At 43.0% G+C, this 27,118-nt stretch overlaps 2 protein-coding genes across 3 annotated transcripts in view; both read left to right on the forward strand.

The window, feature by feature from the left end:
- The window catches only part of lin52 (lin-52 DREAM MuvB core complex component), a 25,726-nt gene extending 17,753 nt beyond the window's left edge, over positions 1 to 7,973 (forward strand). Inside the window, exon 6 of the mRNA XM_042073096.1 lies at positions 7,391 to 7,973. Coding sequence (XP_041929030.1) covers positions 7,391 to 7,446 — 56 coding nt within the window. The 3' untranslated portion in view covers positions 7,447 to 7,973. The remainder of the gene's footprint in view (positions 1 to 7,390) is intronic.
- Positions 7,974 to 19,317: 11,344 nt separating this feature from the next.
- On the forward strand, positions 19,318 to 26,903 carry vsx2 (visual system homeobox 2). 2 transcript variants are annotated; one of them, XM_042072530.1, is made up of 5 exons: positions 19,318 to 19,780; positions 20,289 to 20,373; positions 21,854 to 21,977; positions 24,554 to 24,734; positions 25,542 to 26,903. In XM_042072530.1, exons 1-5 carry the CDS (start codon positions 19,324 to 19,326, stop codon positions 25,943 to 25,945), a joined length of 1,251 nt encoding a protein of 416 aa, XP_041928464.1. In that variant the 5' UTR covers positions 19,318 to 19,323; the 3' UTR covers positions 25,946 to 26,903. The 2 variants fall into 2 exon arrangements, with proteins under 2 accessions (XP_041928464.1, XP_041928465.1); XM_042072531.1 differs by having other exon boundaries at positions 25,605 to 26,903.
- Positions 26,904 to 27,118: the final 215 nt, after the last annotated feature.

Genomic DNA, 27,118 nt, shown 5'->3' on the forward strand with positions numbered 1-27,118 from the left:
GGGGGTTTAATCTAACCCACTCAATGCAAATCATTCCAGTGGTGCGCTGACGGAAACGAGGCCTAAATTGAAATCTAATTAATGAGGGGAGCAGGGGGGAGCTCTCCAGTGGAGGACTCCCACCAGACATACACCCCAGAGACACACACTCACACACTGCCCAGCCTGGCCCTGAAACTGGGTTTGGAGAGGGGGCAGAGACAGGGGGAGGGAGGGAGAGAGAGAGAGAGGGAGGGAGAGAGACAGGAAGTGGGAGGAGGAAAAACAGAGTGAGCGGGATGAGGAGAGAGAGAGAGAGAGAGAGAGAGAGCGAGAGAGAGAGAGAGAGGGAGGGAAGAAAAGACACAGTGAGAGAAAGAGATGGATGGTGAGAGTGAAAGGAAAGAATAGAGGGATGAAGAGAGTGCTGGAAAGGGTGGATGAAGAGAAAAGAGAAAGTGTGGAGGTAAACACAACAAGGGGGAAAAATAGAAAAACTGAGTTTGGAAATGGAGAGAAAAGACTGAAGAGTGCAGCTTAACCCAGCAGTCAGACAGAGGACACAGGAGGGAGACAGATAGCTCCAGTAACTTGTCGCTGAATTGGCGCTACCAGCTCATGAACAAGGCAGCGCTTTACGGATAGTTGCTTGCTAACATGCTAACGTGAAGTAGGTGTCTGACCGATGTATCGCACATCACCTCAGATGTATATTGGATTTTCAAGAGTTTTTAGATTTAACAGTGCCCATTTCTTGCTAACTTTTACAAGTTATAAGTGAACAAATCCCGAACTTGTGACATTTATACAGAAATGCGCCTGTCTGAGTTAGCTCTGCCATTTTGGATAATTTTTTCAAGTTGAGTTTCAAGCAATGTAGGTTATACTGCTTTCAGTATAATAATATTGTCGTGTCATTCAGGATTTTCATAAAATAGCCTATTGCCTATATTTGCTCCGCCTACTTGGCGCCGTAACAACCACTTGCCTCTTGTGAAAAAAAAAAAAAAAGAATGGCAGCTGGTCACTTTGTGTCTGTCTCCTGTCGCTAGCCTAACCAGGGGATAAGAAGGAGGGACAACGTTTGTGTGTGTGTGTGTGTGTGTTTGTGTTGGTGTGTGTGTGTGTGTGTGTGTCTGTGCGTGTTGGTGTGTGTTAGTGTGTGTTGGTGTGTGTGTGTGTGTGTGTGTCATGTATGTGTGAGTATGTGTGATCAGCTGGGATTGGTGGCATGGCCCTTCAGGATGATCAGCTGCAGAATGAACCTGGGCCACATTTGGGCCAGTTCCGCCCCACAGGCACTGGTCTCATTCTGGCATCAGTTCATCCATTCAGAAGTGTGTTTACCTCTGGCGTCCTGCCCATAGACAGTAAAAGAAAAGGACAGAGCCACCCCTTAGACTTGGATAGAGGCAAGTGAAGTGAAATTGAGCCCCTTTTCCTGTTGGTCGACTTCGGTTCTGCACATCCTGATTGAGAAACATGTGACACTAAGCAACGGACTGAAACACAGTTGGTCGCCTGGTAACCGTGCTAAGAAAATTGACAACGTGCAGAGTGCTCCGAATTCGGGTGCAGCCGTGGCCCACTGGTTAGCACTTCGGACCTGTAACCGGTGGGTTCCCTTGAGCAAGGCACCTAACCCCTCACTGCTCCCCGAGGGCCGCTGTTGATGCAGGCAGCTCACTGCGCCGGGATTAGTGTGTGCTTCACCTCACTGTGTGTACACTGTGTGCTGTGTGTATTTCACTAATTCACAGATTGGGATAAATGCAGAGACCAAATTTCCCTCACAGGATCAAAAAAGTATATATACTATATATATATATATATATATATATATACTTTGGTGGTGATTTGTTCTGACCAACCCAACAAAACATCACATAGTTCAGACTGTTTCTTATCCAGAGAATACAGTGACTTTTCTCCTGTGCGACGCAAAGTCGCATGCCCATTACAACGTCATCTTAGCACTGTTGTGGAAAAAACGTTTATTACTCAGCCGTAAAAGGGAGTTACAAGTAGTGCTGGGCAGTATGACCAAAAATGTATATCACGGTATTTTTCAAAATTCTTACGGTTTCACGGTATATGACGGCATTTTTTTTCTATGCCTAATCAGATGTTCGGCATTTTCTACAAGTTGGGAGAGGAATTGCTGCAGTACATTGAGTAAGGATGGTCTATTTTACTGTCATGATGTAGAATAACTCCACACTGACTAGTGGTAATGCCGTTTTGAATGGCCCCAGAAAATGATGCTGTTTACAAAGAGCCAAGTCAAGTCAAGTCAAGTCAAGTTTATTTATATAGCACATTTCATACACAGAGGTCATTCAATGTGCTTTACATAAACAAAACCAAACAATAATAACAAATAAAAGCATAGAAGGGCAATATAGTCAAAGAATAGTTAAAAGGTAAAGATCATAATAAAAAGAAAACATAAAACACAAGGTAAAATCATTTAAAAATAAAGAATAATTAGTAAGCAAAAACAAAGGCAAAAGTAGTAAAAAAAGTAATAAAAGACAAAGTAGAATAATTATCAAGGCAGATTCAGAGTTTGTAACTCGGCACAGTTAGCAGAAAGCATCTGAGAACAGTTTGGTCTTAAGTCTAGATTTAAAACTGGCTACAGTTGGGGCCTTTTTAATGTCATCCGAAAGTTGGTTCCACAGCTGAGCCGCATAGCAGCTAAAAGCTGCTTCACCATGTTTAGTTCTAACTGTAGGTTTTACTAGCAGGTTTTTCACCTGGGACCTGAGAGGACGAGAAGGTGTGTACTACTGAAGCATGTCTGACAAGTATTTAGGTCCTGCTCCGTTTACTGATTTATAAACAAGCAATAGTGCTTTAAAGTCAATTCTGTGACTTACTGGAAGCCAGTGCAAGGACTTAAGAAGTAATGTGGTCAGTTCTTTTAGTTTTTGTTAGAGTCCTAGCTGCTGCATTTTGTATCACCTGAAGCTGTTTAATAGTCTTTTTAGGAAGGCCTGTGAACAGTCCATTGCAGTAATCAACCCTGCTGGAGATAAATGCATGAATGAATTTTTCTAAGTCATGTTTTGACATCAGCCCTCTGAGTTTGGCAATATTTTTGAGGTGGTAAAAAGCTGATTTAGTTATCGCTTTCATGTGGCTGTTGAAATTTAGATCACTGTCAATTAATACACCAAGATTTTTAACAGTATCCTTTGCCTTCAACCCTTTTGTGTCAAGGAGAGTGGCAACCCTAAGTCTTTCCTCATTTTTACCAAATATAATTACTTCAGTTTTTTCTTTGTTCAGCTGAAGAAAATTTTGAGACATCCAGGTGTTGATTTGTTCTATACAATGACACATAGATTCAAGAGGACCATAGTCGTTTGGTGATAGAGCTAAGTAAATTTGTGTGTCATCTGCATAGCTATGATATGAAATCAAATTATTTTGAATGATTTGTCCAAGTGGGAGCATATAGAGGTTGAATAATAGTGGCCCCAAGATAGACCCCTGGGGAACACCACAGGTCAAGGACGTTGGTGATGAGGTACAGTTTCCGATGGCAACAAAGAAGCTCCTTTCTTGATTTTAGCCAGCTGATAACTATGCCTGTAAATCCAACCCAGTGTTTTAGTCTGTGTAGTAAAATATTGTGATCAACAGTGTCAAATGCTGCACTAAGGTCCAGTAGCACTAGGACTGATGTTTTACCTGAATCTGTGTTGAGGCGTATGTCATTGGAAACTTTAATGAGAGCTGTTTCAGTGCTGTGATTTGCCCGAAAACCAGACTGAAAGTAATCAAAATACCCATTTGATGTTAGGAAGGTGGTTAATTGATTAAAGACTACTTTGATTCCACTCATGATTCTAATGAAGAATCTAATCAGAATGCAAAGACAATTGCAGTCAAAATACAGAACTTTTACTGTGCAAATTTCACAAACATTTTGTATAAAACCAATACAAAAAGTAGTGCAACTTGCAATAATTATACAATTATTTTTGAAAATTATACAATTTAAAATAAAACCTCTCTGCGAATATGCTTACTGTCAAATAGGCCTATCAGAAACATGCCTTATTGTTATTGTGTGGTTTACAACTTGATGTGGATGTCTTGTTAGCCTGCCATGAGCTTCGGTTCGGTTCGCTAGGCAAAACATTAACAAAAAAGTTCGTTTTGGTTCACTGATGACAGTCAGGATCATTTCTAGGTTCAATATAAAGGCTTAAAACGCTTCAGATGTAACGTTATTCGATGTTAAAGTGACGGCAAAAAGAATGGGGGTAAATGGAATGCTAACCCTTAAGTGGTCAGCTTCTAGCCTCAAAGCCGTCCATAGGGGGTACACTCTTTGAACGTTCGCTACACCCTTGTTCCTACCTGTAAGTGCAGCTCTTGATCGCATACTAACTAGTGCTCTGGTCACTGCCCCTTGGCAACAGCAGAGGAAAACACTCTTCCTGCTGCTGTAATTACAGGTTAACCTCACTCATCCACTTCCTCCTCACAGTCTCTCTCAATCACTCTCTCTCTCTCTTCCTCTCTCTCTCCCTCCCTCTCTCTCTCCATCACTCTCTCAGTCTTGCCCTGATTCTCTCTCTCTCTTTCTCTAACTCATCCTCTCTCTCGCCATCACTCTCTCTCTCCTCTTTGCTTGCTCTCTCTCTTTCTCTCGCTCACACACACACTCCCTCATGTTATTTCTCTATGTCAGGTGTGTGTGTGTGTGTGTGTGTGCGCGCATGCGTGGAGCCAGGCCTAGGCTGAGGTGATTATTTTTGTTGGGTGTTATTCGAAGAGACAGCGGCGAGCAAAATTAATCAATCGGAATCCAATTAGCATCATGTTTAACCCACTGACGGACAGCTCAAGGTGAGGAGAGGGGAGGAGAGGAGCGGAGCGAGGGATAGAAAGAGGCCTGGTGGAGGAGGAGAGGAGCGAGAGAGGGATAGAAAGAGGCCTGGTGGAGGAGGAGAGGAGCGAGAGAGGGAGAGGGGGCAGGAGAGGAGTAGAGAAGAGGAGATATTATCATTCCACACGTCACACAGGGCGGCTCATCGAAATTACAATCCATCGGGCTTTTTCATTAGCCGATGCCAGACCAAACCAGTAACACTTTCAACACACACACTCTCACTCTCACTCACACACACACACACACACACACACACACACACACACACACACACACACACACAAACCACTAATACTTTTATAATACACACACAGAACTAATACTCTCATCAGACGTGCACACACACACGTACACACACACAAACCACTAACACTTTTACAATACACGCACAGAACTTACACTCTCATCAGACATGCGTGTGCACACAACTCAAATATCCTCGCCACTTACACACATATACACACATACACAAACACGCACGCACACAAACCACTACCACTTTTACAATACACACACAGAACTAACACTCTCATCAGACATGCGCACATACACACACACACATACACATATAACTCAAATATCCTCACCATATACATACACACACGCACGCAGGTATGCATGCGCGCGCGCACACACACACACACACACACACACACACACACACACACACACACACACACACACACACAGACCTCAAGCACTCTGATCACACACACATATTCATACGAGACCCAGACACAGGTGAAAGTGGTTCAGTACGATCCCACCAAAAGATTCAGTGGCGGTGTGCGGAGAGGAGAGTCAAAACCAGGGCTGTCAACTCTCACACATTGACCCATCTCAATCCCTCACGCCACACGGGCCTTTTCTCATGCTAACTTGTCGTCTACACTTCCTCAAAACCCAATTTTGGCACATTGGGTTTTGAAAATTGAAGAAGCATAACGTTCAAGATCTGCCGCAATGGAGATTATAAAGAGTATCATCTCTATGCAACATGATGTTCTGACACTGACATTGTAAACATTCTCTAAGAAGAGTGAAAAGCAGTTTGCAGTAAAACTAGCCACAACATCATCTATCGCAGGAAAAAAATAGCGAGCAGCCTATTTAAATGCTTGGCAGGCCGGATTAAAGTGCTTGGTGGGCCAGATCCGGCCCGCGGCCAGTAGTTTGCCCAACCTTGTGTTAGGCTGTATCTACGAGCGCATCTCACTCTGTCTCAAAACATATGCGCAACTGTATTTACAGTGTCTTATTTATCAACCAATAACCGAACCTTCTGTACGATGTGTTGGTAAGCCATTTTCATTTGCATAGAGAAACATCAGTGACCGACTGAAACAAACTCATTTTATTTCGAAAGGTAACATGAGGCCATGCAATAACAAAGAGATGCGAGTTAAGAGACTTTATGCTTTAGGAAATGCATACAGTATAATGGCTATATCTTTCAAGAGCATGACCAAATGTGATGACATGATAAGGCAATGGCAAATAATACGCCTACAATGATGTATGAAAATACTCATGCCTTCACATGCACACACACACACAAGTAACACACACACAGCCAACAACACTCTGTTCGATCACAGCATTTTTAGTAGACAGACAAGTCAAACACATACACAAACACTTTAAAAGTAAGTAAAAGTAAGTAACCAATAATGTATACTTATGACAACATGAATCCTTGAGCTTGTACATAGCAAACACATGACATTTGTCATTTTCTCCTCTCTCAGTAAAACCTAGGAAGCCTACCCTTGTCTAGTACGCACCCAGTGATTGCTATTCAGAAAATACTGCACAAGATGTGCGGTAGCAAGTTGAGGTTTAATGCCTCATATTTAGTTGTTGATTTCATGTAGATGCCGCCACACATATACACACACACACACACTTGCACACACTTGTACTCAGAGGAGCTCGGGGAGTGTGAGTGTGTGATGTGTCATTACTGAAGACAAAGGCTGATGTGTGCCCAGCTTTAGTGGCAGCAGCTCCTGTGATGAGTCTATTAAAGACACACACACACTCTCTACTCCTCCACACAATCTACTCTCATACACACATCCCCAAACATGCACAAGTAGAAACACACTCCACTCATCTCACACACACACTCCACTTACACACACGCATTGCTGATGCTGGCACGCATCACACACACACACACACACACACACACACACACACACACATCCAGAGGAGATATATAGACCCTTCTCCAACGTCTGTGTTGTGTATTGTCTAAATCAGCATCCAAAAGACATAACTTATTACGATATCTGCACACTGTGTGGTTTTGACTGCTTTTAAACTTTCTAAATTAACTTCACTTGGGTGATGCTGTTGTAATTGTAAAGGAAAGAGCACACCTGTTGTGTATATGTATAAATGTGATTGAAAAGTTGTGTGTTCAGCTTTAATATGCTATTTTGACTTTAAATGATCGTTTTCTCTTCATTTTGGATGTCTCTCTTTCTTTCTTCACAGCCAGAGAAATGACGAGAGGCAAATTCCTGAACATTCTGGAAAGGCCCAAAAAATGACGACTGCAGACGAGAGGGATCATTTGTAATGGAGGACGATGCTGGACACTGGCCAGCAGGCACTATTGACTATTGACCTTGTAGGCATTACCTTAACCTAACCTGCTTCACACCTCACCAAAGCACACTGATGCGCGCGACACACCGACACACACTCACACTCACACACACACACTCACACACACACACACACACACACACACACACACACACACACACATACTGTATACACACACACACATATATATATACACACACACACACACACGGTCCAATCAGCCAACACCCTCTGCAGACGGTTTGTCTCCTTGTGGAATGTAGATGAGTGTGTAACTCTGTTGTACAAAAACCAACCAATCAGCTGGCAGTGGAACGTTTAAGTAGGTTTACAAAGCTGTAGAATCTGCCTTTTATGATATGCCTATATTCAGTATTTATTTTTTATTTTATTTTTACGCGGAATGATGACAAATTTACAAATTTCACATTTTCTGTAATTGTTAAATAAAGTGTTAAAAAAAAAAACCTTTATCTCCTGAGCTTTGATTCTACCAAAGACAATGTATAATGTGCTTTTGCAAGTCATAGGGGATGCGTCTACAAATATATATATATGTGTGCAAATCATTCTATATTCAAAATTCTACAACATGGAAATGAGAACAAACAAGTCACAGTGGTTGACTAGGATGAACACATTTGTAGCTCACTGAATATTTTGTGGATCATGGTGACATTTACAAATAACATCAAGACATTTCAAGACATTAACTCACAATCAGTCCGTCAATCAAGCAGTATTTGTACAGTGTACAGTATAGCAATACAAGGAAGCAAAGAAACGAAATATAAGAATATCGGTAAAACAAATACATGTAAAAATAAGACCACATAGCAAAATAAAAAGGCCTGACTGAATGGAGAAACCGTGAAAGCACAATAGTGTAAAAACAAAATGGTGAAGTTACCTATATAGTCAGCTATGTCATGCTGGGAAAGGCTTTCTTCCATTTTGTCTTCCAAGTAAAGAGGACAAAACTGCAGAGTGCCATGTCCTGAGTGACTAGTGGGAACGTCACATGTTTATCTGTCCTTCATACAAACTACATCATCAAACTTTATTTCAAGACGATACTAAAACTAGATCCCTGATAAAAGGACGTGTCAGCAAGTGGCATAGTGTTTCTCTCAGTCTCACTAGCTCTCTGCAGGTTTCATTAGTTCTCCCTGGCTCTTCCTAACTCTCACTACTGTCACTAGCTCTTCCCCAGTTGAACTTGTTTCGGCCCTCGCCAGTCGGCCTAATTAGCCGTGGTGCTGCTGGGCCTGAACGGCGCTGACACTTAAGATGCACCAGGTCGGCCCGGGTTCCTCTCGGACAAGCGGAGCAGTGTTCCAGCGGGGGTCTTTGATGAGCCCGCCCGCGTCCCAAACGTTTAATTAGGGCAATAACTTCATGCCTGTGCCACCGCACCGTCTCCCGTGAGCCAGGGGCCTGTCGGCAACCATGACATGAACGCTTCCACGCCGGGGCCATGGCCATTTTTCCTATTTAATGAGTGTTGGAAGTTGAGAGCCCCCACCCCCCCTACACAAAACATTGCATAAAAATAATATTGCTCATTGTCATCCCTGTTAACGAGGGTTGACATAATTACTAGGAGCATTTCTGTTCTAATTAGCACACTTCCAGGCCCATGGGAGCGGGCAGGATGGAGTGGACCAGGCGAAAAGGGGATCGGACAGGCATGGTGAGCAGGAAACAAAGAGCGCTCCGGACGGAGTAATCAGCCCAGACAATGGCCGGCCCTGTTCTCGGCTGGAGATGTCGTAGCGGCTTGGGCCGTGCTTGGCGAACGTTCGTTCGCTCGCTAACTCGCTAACTCGCTCCGCTCCCTCCCTCCTGCCCCGAGAGAGCCGGGGGTTTGGGCCTGCAGCTCTGCTAATAAGCCCCTAATTGTCCTCCCATTCACACGGACCGGGGGAGGCCACTGCCACCGACCCTGCCATGTCACCGGACAGGGACACGGCCCCCGGTAACTCCCTCTCCTGCCCCACTCTTGCCCCACCACACTGCCACGTACTTGGACTCCTGCTAGGACCCAGAAATGGGTATATTTTTTTCCCTCGGTGCTCACGGACTGCCGTGTGTTTTGGTGTGAACAACAACTTCCTGTGTCCATTATTGCCGGGTTGCAGTTTTGGAGGGGTAGAGGGTCTGGGGGTCTGGGGGGGGTGGAGGGGTTGGGTTTGGGGGGTTTGGGGGTGAAGTCATCAGAGGAGAAACATTGGGGTTGGGCCCTGATTGGAGTGTTTGTCTGAAGTCTTTGCATGGGAAGTCAACTGTATCGCTCCTGCCAGCAACAACTTCATCAAACTCCACAGTGGGCTTGTGTTTTTATTCAGCCAGTGTGGTGTTTCTGGGAAGAAAAACTATTTACATTCCCATACACCGCCTTTAGCAATGCTTTTGCACTATGCCACTAAGTCAATCTGTTTTCAGTTACTTATTTGGCCTTTGGCATGAAGAGCTGGTTGTGGAGAGGTGCTGTGATGTCTCAGCAGTAGTGGGGATATTTGTGCTGCTGCTTGGCTGATGGGCTGTTGAAGAGCGCCGTAATTTTAAGACTGTTTGGTCAGCCGCATGTTGCTAATCTCCACAGGTCGCACACTTGTGGATCGGGACCCCGGGGCTGGGAACTTGTTGCGTGCTCTCATGCAGACAGCAGGCTTGTGTGTGTGTGTGTGTGTGTGTGTGTGTGTGTGTGTGTGTGTGTGTGCAGCGGTCACGCTTGCGGCTAATGGCGCGCCTGACGACCCTGCCGCTCATCCATGCTGACACCGCCCAGTGAGCGCTGGCTGGTCAGCTGACTGAGCGCACAGCACGGGGCCTGGCCTGCACGTTACGCTGGAGACACCGGGGGCTGCCCATCACCCTCGACCCCCCCCAGCACCCCCCCACTCCAGTGCACCCCGCACAGACAACTCTCTCAAGGAGGGGGTCAGCCCCCACTGAGGGGTCGTCTGTCCCCGCAGAGGAAGAGGAAAGAGAGGGAGAGAAGGAGCGAGTGAGAGGGAAAAAAAGCTAGCCCCGGCCGTCAACAACCCGTTGCCCTGACCTCGGCAGGCCTCACTGCCCTGACAAACGTCAATCCGATGTGCCCTCAGTCCCTTAATTAGCTGTCAATTAGCGCTAATTAATCAACTGCTCGCCTAATTAAGCAAAGGCGGCAGGCAGCCCCCAAACAGGGCATTGTGGAGGCGGCATGAGAACTGGAGCTAGCAAACTCACTTTGCGTCAGGGGACCATCCCTCCCGTGCGGCGGGGCTGGGGGAGCGGGGGTGTGTGTGTGTGTGAGTGAGAGGGGGTGCTCTGGTCCATGGTGAGCTGAGCGCTTGATTTTTTTCTCCCGAGTCAGCAGTACATGAGTGCAGTGCCAAAGCTCCTCATGTCAACACACACTCTCTCTTTCTCTCTCTCTATCTCTCTCTCCCTCTCTCTCTCTCTCTCTCCCTCTGTCCCTCTCTCCCTCTCTCTCTCTCTTTGTCTCTCTCTCTCTCCCTCTGTCCCTCTCTCTCTCCCTCTTTCTCTCTCTCTCTCTCACACACTCTCACACACACACAACCCTCAACAGCCCCTCATCCTCAGCTCTTTCTCACTATATGAGAGGAACGAACGTACAGAACCTACAGCTGATCACTCACTGTCCACACATAATTCAGACTTACGAAAGTCCCTAATACTCTCCCTGTTAAATGCATTGTATTATTATTTAATCAATTATTTCTTTATTGTGCATATTATTCTTATGTTTATCTTATGTTGAATAAATCAGATTATCACCCTACACTGTTCACCACCCATGGAAAGTTTTTCTAACTTTTGGTTTGGTTATTTGTTTTATGTCAAATCAATCTCACTTCATCACTTCAGCTGCCTTAAATGCTTTGCTGTGCTGTAAATGTCTAGGCCAAGTATACTTGCGTATACAAGGAATTGCATTTATCCCATCTGTGAATTAGTGAACACACAAAGCACACAGTGAACACACAGTGGGGTGAAGCACACACTAACCCGGAGCAGTGAGCTGCCTTGCTACAGCGGCACTCGGGGAGCAGTGAGGGGTAGGGTGCCTTGCTCAAGGGCACTTTCAGCCGTTCCTACTGGTCGGGGATCAAACCAGCAACCCTTCGGTTCCAAGCCTGAAGCCCTAACCAGTAGGCCACGGCTGGCCCAGTGCTGACTGTGCTGTGCTTTTTTGTGTTGTGTAGTGCTGACTGTGTTGTGTTGTAACTGTGCTGTGCTGTTGTGTGTGCTGTGTTGTGTTGTGCTGACTGTGTTGTGTTGTGTTGTAGCTATGCTGTGCTGAGCTGTTGTGTTGTGTTGTGCTGACTGTGTTGTGTTGTGTTGTAGCTATGCTGTGCTGTGCTGAGCTGTTGTGTTGTGCTGTTGTGTTATGCTTTGTTGTGTTGTGTTGTGACTGTGTTGTGTTATGCTGTGCTGTGCTGGGGGGTATTCCAAGTATGTGGTTTAGTGACAAACCTGGGTAAGTTAACTCAGAGTAAGGGGTAAACCTCCTAATAGAAGAGATGTATGGCTTCATTCTCCTCACAAAACAATGCCATAGGGCTCTTGTTGTACAACCCCAAAACAGAAAAAGTTGGGGCGTTGTCTAAAATGTGAATAAAAACAGAATGTAATAATCTGCAAATCTCTTAAACTCATATTTAGTTGCAAAAAGGACACAGACAACATATCAAATGTTGAAAATGACAAATTTGACTATTTCATGGAAAATATATGTTAATTTTGAATTTGATACCAACATGTTTCAAAAAAAGTTGGGACGGGGGTAACAAAATGCTGGAAAAGTTGTAATGATTAAGAAAACAAAACGAAGAATGTTTCACAACTAATTAGGGTAACTGGCAACAGGATTGGGTATGAAAAAGAGCATCCTAGAGAGGCAGGGTCTATTAGAAGTAAAGATGTAGGGGTATTCATCACTCTGTTTAAACCTGTGTGCACAAATGATGAAACAATATCATTTTAATGCTTATTAATATGAAATTGTGACGTATTTAGGGAGTTCATCATCTACAAGACATAATATTATTAAAACATTCAGAGAATCCAGAGAAATCTTTGCAAACAAGGGAAATAGCGGGAAAAACTAATTGGATGGCCGTGGTCTTTTGGACCTCAGATGGCACTGCATCAACACCAGACCTGTTTCCAGACCTGTCATTGTATGGGCTCAGGAAAACCTCTGATAACCATTGTCTATGTGCCCAGTGTGATACTCAATTCAAAAACTGTAGCCACAATTGTAACAGCTAAAATTGTATTGAGACATGATACAGAAAATACCACCCTCTTATCTGGGCCTGAGCTTTTTTGCCAAGTTTGCAATTCTTTTTGGAAATCATGGACTCATCTGGGCTAAAGAGGAGAGGGCCTATCCAAGTATCCAACTTGTTTTAGTGCTCAGTTCGAAACCCAACATCTATGATGGTGTGGAGGAGCATTAATACCTACAGCATGGGCATCTTGCACATTTGGCAAGGCACAATCAATTCTGAATGATGTATACAGGTTTTGAGCAACATATACTGCCATCCAGGCAATGTCTTTTCCAGGGACGACCTTGCATATTTCAGGAAAACAATGCCAAAATGAATTCTGCACATATTTAAATAGTATTTCTCCATAGAGGAAGAGTCCAGGTGCTAAGATGGCCTGTCTGCAGTCCAGATTTGTCAAATTAGGTGCATAATGGAATGGAAAGCATGACTAAGAATACCCCATACTGTTGAGCAACTGAAATCCTATATCGGGAAGTAATGGGACATTTCATTATCAAAACTGTAGCAAATGGTCTCCACAGTCCCTAAACATTTACAGAATTGTGTTAAATGAAGAGGTGAAGCAGCACGGTGGTAAACATGCTCCCGTCCCAAATTTTTTTGAAACATGTTGCTGGCATCTAATTCAAAATTAACATATACTTTCCATGAAATAGTCCAAATTTTCATTTTCAACATTTGATATGTTGTCTATGTCCTTTTTGCTGCTAAATATGGGTTTACAAGACTTGTATATTATGACATTCTGTTTTTATTTGCATTTTACACAACGTCCCAACTTTTTCTGTTTTGGGGTTGTAGAAGGTTTCCCACTAACTTACCCAGGTTTGTCACTAAAATACGTACTTGGAATGTGTTGGGACTGTGCTGCACCGACCCAGGCTTGCTGTCCTGCCACAGGTCCCCAGCTGCTCCTAAAGGCTCTGGCTGTTTTATTGAATAACCAGGCTCTCCGTTTCATTTAGCTTGCCGTCTCTGATTAGAACAGAGGAAATACTAAGTGCAGGCCAGGGACTCATTCATCACAGCAACACTGTGGCAAATGCAGATATATGGTTAAGTAAGCACGGGCGATCCTTCATTTAGATTGCCTGCTATGAAAGATCAGACTGGAGGTGTGTGTGTGTGTGTGTGTGTGTGTGTGTGTGTGTGTGTGTGCGTGTGTGTGTGTGTGTGTGCGCCGAGGCTGAGCCGGTGTGAATCCGCTTCCCCTAATGCAGCCCATCCCTGAGCTCATTACTTCTTGACCTTCCTCGACAGTGAAAGTTCTTCACGTAGCCATAAAGACAAATAGATGTCACAGCGCTCCAATCTCGGGCTGCTCACGCCTCTGCTTGGTATTCATCACTGCACACGGCCCTGGATGCAACTTCAGTGTGACTGTGTGTGTGTGTGTGTGTGTGTGTTTATATGTCTGATTGCATGTGTGTGTGCATTTCTTAGTGTGTGTGTCTGTGTGTGTGTGTTTGTGTGTGTGTGTGTGTGAGAGAATGTGTGCGTGCACGCACAGAGTAGTCAAATAGTATAAATCCAGATATGCAGCTGGATTCGTTGTGCACTATAGGACCCTTCACTGTTTCTCTGCTGGTCATCATTGGGCTGTGTTGTAAAGTGGGTCTTGTTTGCCTAATTTGCTATGTTGCCAATGAGCCATTGACATTGTACATGCAATCAATGGCAGAAGCAGATTCAATTGATCCTCCTGTTACTCGCACCTATCTCCCCATGTTCAATTAACCTACGTATTGAAATGAAGAGCTTTCTCTGCAAATAATGAGTTCTTGGCTTTTTATGGAGATATGCAGCTCTCCAGGACCAGCCAAAGATAAGTGCTGAAGCAGACATAGGAAGAAGAACAAACCAACAGAAAAAAAAAAAAATGCCAAACAAATTTTGCAACAGCTGCTTGGCTTTTAATCTGTCGCCATCAGATCTTCAGCTCTTTGATAGGCCACCCAATCTACGCGAATGACTGAACTAAATCTTCCCTTAATCTAGAGCTCTTATTAGTTTGTCTCTCTCAGGCATGCAAATCAGGCTGCGGCAGGCCATTTTCATATGCAGATGGATTATGAAAGGCTGCACAGAGAGAGAGAGAGAGAGAGAGAGAGAGGGAGGGAGAGAGAGAGGGAGACAATAAACAACAAAAGCCCTACACAGCTTACTGCAGCAATGGTGGTGGACTGGGGAAGGGGCAGGGGGTGGAGGTATAGGGACTGGCATGTAATTGACAATGTCTTCAGACAAGGGCTCTGTATGAACAGATGAGTTTATCCTGACTGAGGCTACACACACACACACACACACACGCACGCACGCACATGCACACACGCACATGCACACACACATGCGCACACACACACACACACACACACACACGCACATGCACACACACACACGCATGCACACACACACGCACACACATGCACACACACATGCGCACACACACACGCACGCACATGCACACACACATGCGCACACACACACACACACACACATGCACACACGCACATGCAGGCAGGCATTAGCATATCTTGATAGCATTGATTTCTTCATTACCCCTAATGAAATTTCCACTTAATGTCTTCTAATTAGTTTCAACTGGTGCTCAGGTAATTGCAGCAGCAATATTTTCGCTCCCCCTTAATCAGTGCACTCAAGTTTTCAAGTGTTTGATCTGAAATATGACTCTGTTGGGGAGATTAGAGATGCCTACTTTGTAAGTTTTTTTCTTGACTGTTCCTTTTTAATTGGGCAGTGTTTTATGCCCTTGTTTGTGAGGGTGCTCTTTATAACATGGTCTCAGAGGAGCAACAACACACACATTTCCCCATATTTGACACTGTGGTCATTTGGATTGTATTGGATGTTGATATGCCTCTCTGTTTGATTATTAAGATCACAAAGTAATTGTGTGATTTGAATTCAACAGATCTTCCTTTGAGTGTAGTGTATAACTGAGAACTGTTTCAAGTTGGGCTAATTCTTTATGTGATGAAATAAAAATATTGCTGAGGTGTAAACACAACTGTTTAGCAGGGATGTACTTTCAAAAACATAGTGGAACACATCAAATTGACTAAAACTATAACTGATAACAATAATACAATATTAATCTATTAATCTATTAATTTTATTTAATCAGTTGTGTAATTATAGATGCCTCTTGAATAATTGAATATATTTGTGTGTGTAACAAATCTGGTGCTATTTCTAATTAGGACTGTAGTGGTGTACTTATTTTATTATGTGTAATTAATTAAAGTTTCCATTTAAATTCATCTATTTCTTGATACCATTACAGACATGTTTTACCAGCTTCTCCCAGCTTCTATAAAAAAAAACTATCATGTATGTTATCAAAATGTTGATTATGATAAAGCACAGTACAAGTGACTTTGCACACACATTTGCTTTGAAATGAAGTCACTGAATTGGATGGCATGGTGTTTAACCTCCTGATTTCATATTATTACATTGTTTAGGCCTATTTGTCTAATTGTCTATTTGTTTGATATTCTCCTGGTATTCTGCTAGTTGAACTGAGCTGACCTCCAAGAACCCGTACCGCCTGTGCTGTGAGACTGGCCAGTGGAAGTGTCGGGGTGATGGAAGAATAGTTTGACATAAGGCCAATTGCACAGCTTTCCTGCTCTCTAAATCTGATCAGATGGCGCAGTTTAAACGGGATTACAGCGCAGTGTATCTCTCTTTATGCCTAATCAGGGCTCGACGTTTGGCTGTGCTGAATAAAGACTTTCACCAGGACCTCCTCGCAGCAGTCAACACCACCAAGGGTCTTTCTTAATTTGTTGTGTATGAGATGGCGTCGTGGATCATAACTATTAATTAGCTGTGAAACCATCATCAGGGCGCTGTCCAGGTCACGAGCATCAATTCTGGCGCGCCAGGCTGACGTCTGTAAAGCCACGCGTCCAGCGTCTTGCCCGTGGTCTATGAATCATGGCGTTTATTTATGCATCAGCACATGGCTCTTTGATAAGATTGGTGTTATCTCTGTCTCCATCAACGGCTCGCTGCTCATTTCCATAAATTATCTCCCAGTAATTATCTGTCCAGATGTCCAAATTGTGCCACAAATTATCTCCAAACGAATCAAATCCCACCGTAATTTAGTAATAGCTGATTAGAACTCGTTATGCAAAACATCTAAATATACTGTATAATTAGGAGATATCAGGCCGTCTGTTCGAACAAGTGGCCACTCACAACTTCAGATCAACATCGAACCTTAGACGTGGAACGTTAGACAGACTGCTAATATGGCATTCGCTGTTTTTTATTCCACAATATCACCTGAAATAAGCACATTTAAATATAGGCCTAATATAATAAGCATTATTATTAATCATTAATTAGTTTGTAAACATAGCAGGAGATTTGTTGGTGGTGACCCAATACCAGAGAACCATAGGCTGACAATGTCAGATTATTAACTGGTATTTGGGATAGGCTAATCATATTCATTTGTCCGGCATGCAAGGTTTAGACCAACATCATAGTTTTCTCCTAATTCAAAAGTCCCAAAGTATCACATTTCCCTTTTCATCGTTTGTATCTATTTTTAATTATGAATCAACTATATAATTAGACTTTTTAATAGATCTCCCTGAACATAATATAGCCTATCAATAATTAATTACTTCAACAGTTTTAGCCTTCAATTCACATGACACTGACCTGTCACCTATTTTTAAGCATTATTAATTCAATGTCAATTAAATATTCAAATCCAGCCAGGTCTTGTAAATTGTGCCAAATTAAGCTGATTTGTCACAATAGAGGGCTTTACCAGGCGGATAAGACGAGTCAATGATGAGATTATAGGACCGCACTGTATCAAAACAGGGTGACGGAGAGAGATGCAGCATTTGAGGAGACACGAGTGAAATTGGAACTCCTTTCCAGCCCTTATCGATTTTCACCTTGCTCTTTTAAAACGTGTCAAAGTCCGGCACTCTCCACATTTTTCATTGACCCAAAAGGATCACGGGTGTTTGTTTCATGTCAATATTAAAAAATAGACATTAAAAATGAACATAATTAGAAGCACATTGCATGCATTTTCATAACTTGAATATACACACGCCATGAATTACTGCTGCTTGTGCATAGCATTATAACAATACGTGAGACAAAATAACCCACAGGGGTATTAAACCTATAAACTAAATTATACTAGGTTACTGAACAGAACCCCAGTTATCGCTCTAAGATCCACTCTTCATTGGCTTTTAAATTGACATGGAGTACATTTTGTACTCTTTTATATAGATTACATTTGGTAACATAGCATGGCCCCAGGTTTTGCGACGAGATTGTATCCTTAGTACTTAATTCAGACCAAAATATCTAAATAGCCTGCGTATCTCCAGGGAGAGGTTCAAACACCCACATTTTCTCCACAGACGACCACCTGACACACAGATACATAATTCTTTACACTGAATAAGCTGAGATCAAATGCCACAGACGGTGACGTTGAGCTTTTTTTCCTTTTGTTTCTTACAGTTACATTTCATCTATCCCGACCAAAGAACAAGGCGTGGTGTGCGCAACGCCATGCTGTTGTTTTCTGTTTCCTTTTTGGAGCGAGGCGCAGTTTAATCTTTTATGCGTGGCGTTTCGAGATTAGCCGTCTGAAGTGGACAGGCAGTGTCCAGCTGTCGGTTTAGGAGTACAGTGATGTCTCTAACTGGGACGGTCCTCATCTGCAGCATCTGGGGATGATCTTAAAGAACTGAAGCAACAAGGACCAAGATGCTGAAAGCATACCCAATAATACAGCCAACATTTGGAGAGACATAGCTACATATTCCAGTGAAATTTCCCATTAGGGCACAAACTGTATAGCTGCGCCACAGAGGTATTTAATTGCGCGTGGAATGCCTTACCAAAAAATGATAGCCTACCACCAATTTTTTATATTTCCGTCGTCTTGTTACCTAGGCTAGCCTACGTAATGACACAAATAGAAACTACGAAGGAAATTCCAATTTCTCAGCTGGAGAAATCTTTGTCACCGAAAACAGGCCTACTTTAATTTATTTGATGAATTTGCATTAGACAGATATCTGTTAAATACAATAACAATAACGTTGCGTTTCTGCTGCCCCTTTATATTTTTCCAGCAAATATCCGTTGGATATAAACGCGAGAAATCATCGGGCAGACCGGGGCATCAGGTGGATCTTCCTTTGATCTCTTCTCTGCCTTTTATCCCCAGGTTCCTGGTGTAGATAATCGGTCAAATTTAGGCTCGCTTCAGCCTCTCATCTTTAAAATAAATGCATTAATTCCTTGTGAATAATGCATGCGAGGGCGCTGCGTCTGTGATCCTCTGGAATTCCGTAATACATCCTCGCCGCTGATTGGCTCGCGAGTTTAGAGCCTTGTTGGGATGGACCTGTTGGATAAAAGGGCGATTTTCTACGGGGATCGAGGGTATTGCACTGTGGATTCTAGTGCACAAGGGAGCGACGCGTGTGTATGTGTGTGTGTGAGCTGAAGAAAGGGAATATCCTCCGAGGCGTCATGACGGGAAAGGAAGGGGCCGTGTTGACGGAAAGTTTAAACAAATCGAAAACAGCTTGCCCCGCAGAGATCGGAGGAAATAACGGCCTACAACAGTCCAAAATAATCGCAACACAGCCGCCCAGATGCACGGGATTCGGTATCCAGGAGATTCTTGGGCTAAATAAAGAGCCGTCGTCTAACCCGCGGAGCGCGCTGGAATCTCTGCCCACGGGGGCGCACCTGCTGGCCGCCAGGTCTATGCTGGGGCATGGGGTCGGGGTTGGGATGGGATTAATTGGCCCAGGAGGCATCCCCTCGTTTTACAGCCAACCGGCGTTTTTGGAGGTCCTGTCAGACGCACAGAACGTCCACCTGCAGCCTCTGAACCGGACTGTAGGGCAGCTGGACTGCAGCCAGTCCGCCAGCTCAGGTAAGCAGCCCAGGACGCGGACACACGGAGGCTAATTCGCAAACAACCAGCCAATATGATTCCACTGGGGCTCCTCGAAGCCTGTAGTTGATTAATTCCGTTGTGTTTATTTTTTTATTTCTTTACTTTTTTTTTGGGGGGGGGGGGGGGGGGGGGCGCTATGTTAATTCAGTGATGTGAATTCAGTGACAACTTTGCATAATTTTGTTTATCCGAGACTCCGAGGTGATGTTAAAAGCTGTTAGGCTGTTATATGAACAGTGTAGGATATATAGGCCACACTAACAGCGGTGCTGACATGACAGACCCTGTGCTGTACACTTTCACCAAATGTCCTTTATTATTATTATTATTATTATTATTATTATTATCTTTTAATTTTGATGGAAAGTAGAAAATATACCAGTCCATTTTGTTTGTAGAATGAAACAACCATAATCTAGATGCCATTCTTTATTGTGTGGCTAAATACATATTGTGTATACATATATGTGTTGTGTTTTCACAGATTCGGAGGATGTCTCCTCCAGTGAAAAGAAGCTATCCAAGTCTTCCATGAGCCAGAGTAAGAAAAGGAAGAAGCGGCGACACCGGTAAATAACGGACTCTCTGAGAATCAGCAGATATTTTGAACTATTTTTATATGTTTTATTTATTAGCCTGAATAATGATATTGCAACATAGATTTACATTTCTATAATTAGCCTGCCTCTAAAATTTCTTTGTATAGGTTATTAATGTAGGCTATTTGTAGCTATTTCTGAAATGTTCATATGCTAAACTGTTGTTTTTCATGGCACAGTCTCATAATTCTTACACTTACTGTGATATATGTAGCCTAATAGCCTATTTATATTTTCATTATTTTATTTTTCTAACACTGCCCCGTTTTTCTTGGTATTATTTGGGTGTAGGCCTACAAGTTTAAAATTAGCCTTAGTTTCTTTGTATTTCATGATTAGTACAATATTTTGTAGAATAAAACAAAACCTAAAGGTGTCCGTAATTAGTAGGTATTTAGGCCTTGATGGAAATAATTAGCATGAACTACATTTCAGTTCCTCTGTATTTCATGGTGTTTACGTTTTAATAATTAGCCTCGACTAAGGTAGCCTAGGCTATTGTTCACATATCGGATATGTAAGCTAATGGCTTTCCCTTTCTATGGTTGGCTCTCCTTTTTCTCGTTTTAATTTCAGTGTTTCTCTAAATCTGGAATTCGCTCCATTAAAAAAAGAACATTGAAGATTAACGGTATCCCACCCCTTATCAGACTTAAACCAATTATATGTCATTGGCGATAATATGTAGGCTATTTAGAATCGTCCAACCACAACAACAAAAAAACAACAACAATAAGAAGAATAGGAATAATTTGTCATTAGCTAAAAAACATTTAGAACAGCATTAATAATAAACCTGTTATACAGCCCCAAACCCAAACGAGACAGGCCAGTTATCAGGCTTTGCACAAAAATAAATCACTACAATTATTTAGGAAGAACATTGCAGAACGTTGTTTGCTATTTTTTTTACAACCCATTTGGCATGCTTGGTCAGTTTTAAAAATAAGGGACTGTGGCACTGATGCAAGGTGGGAGGATTTGATGGTCAAGTTCACTGTTTTCGTAATCCTCTTGCTCGGTGCATTAAGCAGTTAAGTTGGATGTTATGCTTGACAAAGTAGCCTAGAGTATAGGCCTAGCTCTACTCTGAAGATTATTTAATTCGATCTAACTCGGAACGGCTTCATTTAACAGATTGTAGACCTGTTGAGATTGCTCAGAGCCCTTCTAAAAGATGAAGGTTACACGTTTTAAATCAGATAGAAAATTCACACAACAATTCCCAGGTTGTGGGATGAGAAAATGCTGCAAAGCGTGTTATATAATCGCATTATCTTCACGAATGACATCTTTGAGTGTTGCCTTTTCTGCATTCTGCATTGCGCCATAGCCGCAATTTCTGTATAATTAATTTCTATATAATGTGTAGGTTATCATTTTGATTTGTAATTTTGCAACAAAATACTTAAAACGTGCTAAATTTAGCTAGATATTTTATTATTTGCAGAACGATCTTTACATCTTACCAGCTGGAAGAGTTGGAGAAAGCCTTTAATGAAGCGCACTACCCAGACGTCTATGCGCGTGAGATGCTCGCCATGAAGACGGAGCTTCCAGAGGACAGAATCCAGGTGAGCTCATGCCGTCATTTCTGTATCTATTTCAAATTATAAATGTGTGAACGTGTCGCCGTAATGAGTTTTTCCCAGTAAAAGTAATTGAAATATATTTTACAAATATTCCCACTGATATTAACTGTTTAATATTAATTTGTTGCTAAATATAAAAAAAAGTATCAATACAATAGGTGTTTCTTTATGTGAATAATATAGGCCTGTATAAATTGTTTAAAAGATATTTGTCAAAGAAGATATTTTTGTAAAATAAAGTTCTTTTTTAAAAATCTTATTTTACCATTTGGTAATGCCATGACTCCTCTGGTAGGCTATTTTTGAAATGTTCTCACGCACACCATGTGTTCTGTATATCTTGGTAGAGGGTATTGCCACAAAATGAAATCAAAGACACCACAGTTTTGTGATGTGAAACCAACCTAAATTGCTCCATCAGTCTCTTATGGTACAGCACCTCTCTGCTGATCGAACGATGAATACAAATGGACAGAGCATAGGAATTAAAAGTCCTTGCACACTCCTTTGGTGAGTTAGTGAGCTCCTTGATGCTGTCAGTTGAAGCTGCATCGATCAGTCTTTGGTGCCATGCGGGCGGCGCATTTCTCGCCAAATAGATCCGTCTCCCAGCGCTATCCCCGCCCGGCCAGATAATCTCTCATCAACTACAGTTGGATGTGAAACAATTTGGTCTGCGAGGGAGGTGCTAACGACCTAATCAAGCAATCAAGACTGAAGAAAATTACGATGTGACCCCAGCCATCCATCTGCCGGCGAGCCTTTTAATTTCATTCTCATTATGGGGCTACGTGGCGAATAAATAATACGGAATATAAATAAATAAGAGTGTTCCAATCCTAAGTAAAATTAACATCCAATTTTCTCATCGAGTATAATTAGTTAAATCAGACGAGCCTGTTACCTTCCTGGGGGAGGCACGGCATGAGATGCAGGGAGTTCAAACGAAATAACTACATTGAATTTATTAGCACGGGTCAATAGCAGTGCTCCCACGGGTACCGCTCGTTTAATTTCCCGTGATATTTGCCCGCCTGTCCACCATCGATTGGGCTTGAAATTAACTTATTTTTCAATCAGCCTCGGCATGCCCCTGGGGTCGACTCTCTCTGCTGCCTTCCCCGGCTTTCTTTTGAACGCCAAGGAACCAATTTCGCTTGAAAAAAAACTATAAGGGCTATCATCGGAACCATCAGAAAAAGATTTGAAAATGGTTTTGATAATTTCAGATTCAATGTCAGCCACCCGCTGGACTAGTGCCGTCTCTTTGTGCTTCCTCTTCGCCCCCTTTCCGATTCCCTGCCCTCCACTCCGACGCTAAGGAGAGGCCAACTGGTACTTAAGCACTCAGTCCTTCACCATGAAATCAATTTGAACCCTGCGCACTGACGGATAGCCCGGGGCTTCGGCCGGGGGAGGACCAGGCGTCAGTTTCCCGGCAGTGTGCAGGTTAAACATCTTGAAGTGTCAACGACCATTCAACAGCCTCCCCGCCAGCAGGGACGGATGGCGCCTGACAGGACACCAAGATTATTAGCACATAGGCTTGCCAACCATCGGGAAATCGATGAAGCAGATCAAGAGAAATCAAATCACATCAAACCAAGACTGCTTTTATTTAGACATTGCACACGTCACTACACTTAAATCAGATTTTTGTTAGTATAGCATGAACTAATTTTCCATATGCTACATATCAGGATACATCTTGCTTATCCAACATTGTAACATTTAGCAATGATTACTTGTAAATATATAGGTCTACAGTATTTAAATATTTGTTTATATATAGATATAAATATATATTAAATATAGATGTTTATATTTGAAGTTTTTTGAAGTATTTAACCTAAAGTAAATAATATTTTGAAAGACAAATATTTTATCAGTGATAATGGAGATATTGAAGATCTTGAAACAAGGTGCACCTGTTGATCAGAGGGACCAAAGTTGACCCAAACTACAAGTTTACTAATGTGGCCAAAGTGGCTTAAAGGCTACTCATCAGATTAATCAGTGAAATGTAGGCTATGTGTCGCTTTTAAGCTTTTATTGGGCTTTATGAAGCTTTTTAGTATCACCATAAGGCTCCTGAGTGCTTTGAAGTTGGAGTGGTTTTAAAGCACTGAGTGGCATTAGGGCTGGGTAAAGAGATCCAGACCCCCTCAGTACAGAAGGTTTGGGATGAAAGGTTCTCAGACTCCCCAGAAGTGTAGAGATGATAAACAATTAATACAAATGTTTTCTAGGGGTCAAATGGTTCTATAAAATTGAAAAGTGGTAATTCTAGAAAAGCTTAATGAAGCAAAACCTGCTAAAGAAATGTTTTGAAGCGCTTTCAATACACTTTCAAAGAGCAATATTTAAGTGTTACACTAATGTCGCAGTAATTGCACTGCACTCATGTTCATCAGTACTGGTCTAACTCGTGCCAATCCTTTGGGCCATCAGTACTAGTCCCACCTGTTTCTATCTTCGGATCCTGTAGTTCTGGTCTGACTTGTTTATGTTTGGGTCCTCAGTACTGGTCTGACTGGTGTCCATGTTTGGGTCCTCAGGTTTGGTTCCAAAACCGACGAGCCAAGTGGAGGAAGCGGGAGAAATGCTGGGGTCGCAGCAGCGTCATGGCGGAGTACGGTCTCTACGGTGCCATGGTGCGCCACTCCATCCCCCTGCCCGAGTCCATCCTCAAGTCGGCCAAGGACGGCATCATGGACTCCTGTGCCCCCTGGCTGCTGGGTATGTGGATGACGCGCTAGTGTATTTGGCATACTCATTCCCCATGCCCACACTCCTATGTTGGCATCATACTCATCTTGCTCATCCCCATGCCCACACTCCTATGTTGGCATCATACTCACCTTGCTCATCCCCATGCCCACACTCCTATGTTGGCATCATACTCACCTTGCTCATCCCCATGCCCACACTCCTATGTTGGCATCACACTCACTTTGCTCATCCCCATGCCTATAGTCTGATGTTGGCACAGCATAGGCTACTCATCCTGCTCATTCCCTATGCTCCATTCTATTGTGGTGACACAACATACTTATCTTCTCTTACACAGTTCTGCACTGCTTCTGAAAGACACCACTGCCGTCAGCTAGCGGTCCCTGTAAGGATTTGAATAGGAAAGAGAGCTAAGGTGTCTGGGAAAGGCTGTGTGGAGACATCCACTCATACACGATGAATAGGCTTAGAAATATCCCCATGGTAGACCATTACATTTGTGCCTGCTTTCTGAGATAATATAATCTGTAATAATCTGTATAATACACTTATCAAGCACACATATAGGTATAAAGCAAGGTTAGGATTTGTCTGGCCCATTTGTTGAATACTGCAGAGGCCATTCATGTCATATTTTTTGTTCATGTTCATATTCTTCAGTATTAGTTCTCAACAATCAATTTGTGTTTTCTGATTTGGGATTGTATTCCGTTAGTCACCCTCATTCACGTAATATTCAAATATATTAGCGTAAGTGCACCAAACGAGTGTAACAGCTGCATCTAAATTGACCCTGTGCTTTGCTGTTTTCAGTTCAAGAGGGCTTGCCAATCAACAGCCGCTTTTCTAAATCCGCCTACCCACAATTCTTTGCAGGGATGCACAAGAAGTCGATCGAGTCACAGACGGGGGGGAAGCCGGACGCGGTGGCGCAGCCGCCCTCAGCCAATCAGAAGCTGGGGGTGGAGTCGGAGGCGGGCGACGTGGCGGACGAGCGGACGGGGAGGAGCGCGTCTCCCATCTCCAAGGAGGAGCTGAGGGAGAACAGCATCGCCGCGCTCAGGGCCAAAGCACAGGAGCACAGCGCCAAGGTGTTGGGGACCGTCCCCTGCGGCGACAGACTCGAACGCAAACAGGAGCCCAAGGCCGCGAGCGCCGCCTCGGAGGAGAAGGACGGCGAGCGGATAGACCCCCGTGCAGACCCCAAGAGCCCGTAGACACGCCGACACACTCGCCCTGAGCCGTTGCCTCTCCGGGACTCTGTTCTCTGTTGCACCCTGACACACCAGTGCTGCCATCTGATCTAAACTCGACTCTATTCACAGAGCTCATCCAGGTCTCTGTCTCTGTCCCTGTCAGTTCTCTCCTGTTGACCAGTGTCTGTGAAGAGCAGGTTTATCCTGTCCATTCTCTGTCCATTCATTCATACTTGTCAGGACTGGGCGTTTCTAAATTATATCACATTACAGCAACAGAATAGCCATGATCACACACTCACACATTGATACATAACAATGGAAGATAGCAATGATAATGCACACAACAGATGATGGGAAATCATAAGCTACTTCATAAGTATACATGCTGTTGTGGATTTAGGCTAATCTCTGCATAATGTTGGTGGCATATTGGTAATCATTGGCTCAAATTCTACATTATATTCTCTAGAATTACATGTCATATGGGCGTATATTTGATGCTCCTTAATCTTATGTGGTCCCTATAGGAGGACCAATTTGTCTCACAAATATGTCTCGTTTTAAAAGGGCAGTCTCCGATTCTACTGCAAGACTTTTTTCATTTTTGTTTCTTTAATCAAATTCAGATTGGTCTTCACAGCCTTAGCTCCCCGCTAAGTGTATATGCTAGAAACAATCTGATTGTCACGCACAGTGATGACAGAGTCAATGGGAAACAAACAAACAAACATAGAGGTTTGGACTGAGCCATGAACAATTTCAGCCAATCAGCACCTTGCTTCAGGAGCATGGATGGGAGGGGCTATTGATTGGATTGGCCGTTGAACTCAAATATCAACAAAGAGAGCAGAAGGTGTTCTGTATTTTTTGTGAAGTATCTGTCACTTTCAAAGGCCCAGAATTGCTTTCACGCATTGTTTTTGGGGTGCAACAGTAGTGTACATTTTGTAAATAATAATAGTCAGCTACAGTAATGTTGGAAAAATATTCTTTAATGTACTGTAGTCTTTAAAATATTTGTTCTTTGTTTCATAATCTGTACAATACAAAATATTAAAAACACAACCACAGTTGTTTACAGTCTGTTCCGTTGGATGTTTGTGGATGTTTTATAAACTGAGACATGTTGTGTAATTCTTCCGAACGAGTCCTTCGTGAATCTTTATAAGAGGAAATAGCCAAGAATCTCTT

This window comes from Alosa sapidissima, chromosome 19 (genome assembly GCF_018492685.1).
Source record: "Alosa sapidissima isolate fAloSap1 chromosome 19, fAloSap1.pri, whole genome shotgun sequence".
Lineage (NCBI taxonomy): Eukaryota > Metazoa > Chordata > Actinopteri > Clupeiformes > Clupeidae > Alosa > Alosa sapidissima.

Bases quoted from the DNA above. Each gene is read 5' to 3' on its own strand.
- vsx2 (XM_042072530.1), top strand. From the start codon at position 19,324: ATGTGTGTGTGTGAGCTGAAGAAAGGGAATATCCTCCGAGGCGTCATG. The intron at 20,374-21,853 runs GTAAATAACGGA...TATTATTTGCAG, and splicing joins AGGAAGAAGCGGCGACACCG to AACGATCTTTACATCTTACC. The intron at 24,735-25,541 runs GTATGTGGATGA...TGCTGTTTTCAG, and splicing joins CTGTGCCCCCTGGCTGCTGG to TTCAAGAGGGCTTGCCAATC.